Source organism: Cotesia typhae, unplaced genomic scaffold (genome assembly GCF_013202065.1).
Source record: "Cotesia typhae breed Kobodo isofemale line unplaced genomic scaffold, CoteBio_Ctyphae contig_4, whole genome shotgun sequence".
Lineage (NCBI taxonomy): Eukaryota > Metazoa > Arthropoda > Insecta > Hymenoptera > Braconidae > Cotesia > Cotesia typhae.
The window spans coordinates 3856422-3860862 of NW_027423748.1; the positions used below are offsets into that span (position 1 = coordinate 3856422).

Sequence of the window (4441 nt, forward strand, 5' to 3'; positions counted from 1 at the left end):
TATTTCGTAACGGAAATACCTCAAGATAACAGATTTCTAGAACGTCAACGCAGCCTAGTAGACTAAACAGTCTACGTTGTGGGTTTTGGACTGCGTTGATGTTCACATAGGATAACCTGAGATGCAACGTCGCTAAAAATTCTTATAAAACTTATTGTAATTATTATAACAGATACATTCTGTCTCCAGACTTCCTCTGGAATAGTCAGCCCAAGGACTTAGCAGAGGAGCAATCTCTGCTGGTCCGAGACTGAACCTGCCAATTCCTTATTAATAAATACTTCTTTTTTAATTGTCAATCGATTAAAATGGGTACTTATTAAAACCTTCTTCCAGGGTTGAGAGCGCTTATCAGCGTTCCACCCTGGTTCCTTTACCTAGAGCGCTAGCCAGCGTTCAGGTATCCTATCCAAAAATATCCTAACTATTACCCCCAGGGTGAGAGCGCTTATTAGCTGTTCTCACCCTGGTGAAATCGCCCAGAGCGCTAGCCAGCGTTCAGGCACTCTACCCATTACCTACCTGTAGGCAGGTACAACAAAAGTAAAATATTAAAATATATTTTATTTATAAATTAAAAATCTGAATTATCAAAACTTATATGTAAAAAGTACTTCGCGGATAAATCAGTGACATGACCCACCTGGAGTCTATCGACTTCCTAACGAGGTCAAAATCTGGACATTTAAATAAATTATTTAAATTTAAAAATTAATTACACCCAAAATTTGGGAACGTAACATATCTTCTTAATGAATAAGTGTAAATAAAAGTCATTAGAATATAATTATCCAAATAATCAATTATATTACAAATACAATCATAAGGCAAGTGACACCAAGCATCCTTTTCAGTAAACGTTATTTTATCATATTGACGCAGTAAATAAATTCGCTTTTCAAGTTTCTTCACATGAACTTTAAGTAATTGAAAGCTTTCATCGCTATAAAAGAGCGTATCAATAACTGGATTATTAAAAGCTCGTAAAAACTCCTTATTCCGAATTAATATTAAAAGCTCTTTATCGCTTTTTTTTATAATGTCATATATCGAGATTTTTTTGTCACCAAAAGATATTACCGTTTGTTTAAATCGACAAATTGAAGACTGGAGTTTTTTCTCACATTCATTCAAAACAAAATCTTCTATTTCAGGATGTTTTTCAACCAAAGACTTCATTAATTCGACGGATTCTGGGTAAACGGGAAAATTAAATACAGGCCTAGAGTGCAGAGAATACAATAAATTCTGCGCTTTGCAATTTCCATGGAACAGCATTTTCAGTTTTTTTTTGTAAATGTCACCACCTTGGATAGTATATAATAAAAGTCCAGCTGGAGGTGGTTGATAAGAATAGTGATACACTAAAAAATACACAGTATTCCACCAACATTTAACAACTGCAAAATTGAAGAGCATTGTTTTTGGATCTCCATTTACTCTTGCATTCAAATTACTACCAGCATGAAAGAGTAATTCAACGAAAAAAGCTATATCATCATCAATAAGTTTTCGACGGCGTATATTTTTTTCTAAGCCGATTAAATAATGAATAGCCGTCAAACCATTTTTATCCCGTCTATTAATTTCTTTGTTCTTCAAGCTTGGTATCAGTGCAACACCAACTTCTTTCAGATTATTTTCCACTATGTACATCAACAAAGTTTTTTTCATATGATTACAGATGTCAACATTAGCATTGTAATTTATCAGCAACGCTACTAATTCAGCATTTCTATTGATGACTGCGTAAGTTAATAAAGTTTGTTCAATACCGTAACTTTCTTCCCATCTGAAGTGAGACAAGTATTTTGCGCACAAAGAGTGGGCTAATTTAGCGTCAACATCAGCACCAGCTCTTAAAAGTAATTTTACCGTTGTCAAACGTCCCAACAACACAGCAACATGGATAGGCTGAGCTCCATTTAATGCAATTATATTAGGATCGGCGTTATATCTAAAAAGAAGTGTGTTTATAATTTTTTGTTTACCTTCTTCACAAGCATGATGTAAAATTGTATATCCTGCATAGAAGCCACTCGTTTGTACAGCGTTAATTTTTGCTCCCCGCTTTAATAAATGGTTGACCACTCCAAACATTTTGAACTTGAAGGCCAAATATATTGGAGATGGAAAATAACTCGATACATCAATATCACGACCATTTCGTAAGTACTTATCTATTAATTTTAAATTTCCATGTACAATTGCGCAGAAAAATTCTTTGTCTTTACAAATCTGCTGGTCAGAAAGTAACGGGTTACTTTCAACAACATTATGATATAACTTTTTAGAATGTCCTAACTTTGGAAAATCTATCCCTGTAGTTTTTACTGTTTATCAGTATGGATCCTGATTATCATCTTGATTATTTTTCCGGCTTTTATTTTGTTCACAACTGTCAAAATAAGATGCCATTATTTTTATTTTTTATTAAAGTAATTATTTAATGTTTATTTTTATACATATTTAATGATGAAAATAAAGTTAGCAGACATCTGACAATTTTTAGAATTTTTCTTATTGAAAAAGTTACAACAAAAAAATTCTACATACATGAAAAATTTGAAAAACAATGCGTGCAGTTTTTTGAAAATATTTTTTTAGTTATAAATTATGATATTTAAGTTAGCTGTCACTTGACCATTTTTTAATTTTATTTAACAAAAAAATTTGTTCCGAAAAATTATTTAAAAAAAATTGTATTTTTAATTTATTAAAATTTCTAAATGTCCATTTTTTTTTCATCTTTTTAATGCAATAATTTATTTATTAGAAAAATTATTAAAATCATTAAATATCTGCTAAATTAATTTTCATTTGTAAATTAATTAAACAAAAAATTTTTTCAATTTTCTAACGTCTGCTAATTTCAGTATCATTATTTAATATCACTGAAAAAATACTCTTCATTTTGGATTATTTATCAATAATTTTATCATTTCATAATACTAAATTAGTCTTGTTTTTTTATGATGGGCGTTTAAATAAATAAATAAATAAAGTTAGCCGATGTTTTTGATTTTTTTTTTTATGAAAATTGACTTAGCAGATAGTTGATAATTTTAAGAATTTTTGTAACAAATAAATTATGGCAAAAAAAATTTATAAAAAAAATTGACATCTAGAAATCTTCAAAAACCACAAATGCAATTTTTTAAAACTAATTTTTTGGAGCAAACTTATTTGTTAAAAAAAATTAAAAAATTTTCAAGTGACGGCTAACTTTAATGTCATTTTTTTTTTCGTTTATTAAATTAGAACAAAAAAAAAATATTTTTTCAAAATTGCAATTAAAGTTTTTCAAGTTTTTTACAAATGAAATTTTTTTAATTTGTCGCTAATAATTTTTTCAATAAGAAAAATTCTAAAAATTTTTATACGTCGGCTAACTTTATTTTCATTATTATTTCGTACAATAGTTGTAACTGTACATACCAAACAATTATCAGTCAAGAAATAACAGCAGTATAGAAAAAAGATAATGTACTAATAGATTAAAAACACTCTGAAAAAAAAATTAAAAATAATGTTTTTTTTTTATTAAAAATTATTATTTTACTTACTTATTTATTTTGAATTGTAGATTTAAAGGTTATACGTAAGTTTCCAATACTATAGATGTATTTATAGTCTTTTAGAGTAATGCTGATTTCATTCCTCCGACAGAGTCAAAATTCTCGTCCTCAGAAAAAGAAGTTATGATTCTAAAGATTTGAGTATAGTTTTGAAAGTTTCAAACGTGGAGAACAGAGACCTCTACCCTCCATAGTTTTGACCAATGCAAAATTGCAATAACCTCTAAGGAAACGCACTTGAATTTGAACCGAAGTGAGATTTTCAAAAATTGAAAAACTTGAACACTTAATAATAATAATAATAATAATAATACTGAAATAAATATGACACAGAAGTTGAGAGACATGTGATAATTTTTAGATATTTTAAACAAACAACTTATAGCAAGAAAATTTAATTTAAAAATTTTATCTTTAGAAGCTCTGAAAAATTATAAATGAGATTTTTATAAATCTCATAAATAATTTTCTATGCCTAGTTGATTTTTGAAGAAAAGTCAAAAAAGTATACTTTATAATTTATTCATAAATAATAAATAATAATAGTGAAATTAATAGACATTTGAAAAATTTTTATAACAATTAAATTATTATAAAAAATATAAGACTTTTTTAATTATTTTTTTTAACATGATTAATTCATTACAAAAATTCAAAAAATTTTCAGATGTCTACTGACTTTAGTATCCTAATAAATAATCTTGATACTGCAGTTAAATAATGACTGCCGCTCTTTTAAATTTTTATAACAAATCTAATTGATAAAAAAAATGTTTAAAAAAATTTCCACTGATAATACTTTAATTTTTACAGCTGAAATTTTTTTTTAATTTTTCTTCATAAAAATTTCATTACTATAAAAT

General features: G+C 27.3%; 1 protein-coding gene across 2 annotated transcripts; it reads right to left on the reverse strand.

The window, feature by feature from the left end:
• Positions 1-277: 277 nt before the first annotated feature.
• Positions 278-3700, reverse strand: LOC141527081 (uncharacterized). Of its 2 annotated transcripts, XM_074242355.1 has the most exons (3): positions 3567-3694; positions 3439-3508; positions 278-2398 (listed from the first exon to the last, which is right to left on the reverse strand). In XM_074242355.1, exon 3 carries the CDS (start codon positions 2098-2100, stop codon positions 712-714), a length of 1389 nt encoding a protein of 462 aa, XP_074098456.1. In that variant the 5' UTR covers positions 2101-2398; positions 3439-3508; positions 3567-3694; the 3' UTR covers positions 278-711. The 2 variants fall into 2 exon arrangements, with proteins under 2 accessions (XP_074098456.1, XP_074098455.1); XM_074242354.1 differs by lacking the exon at positions 3439-3508 and having other exon boundaries at positions 3567-3700.
• Positions 3701-4441: the final 741 nt, after the last annotated feature.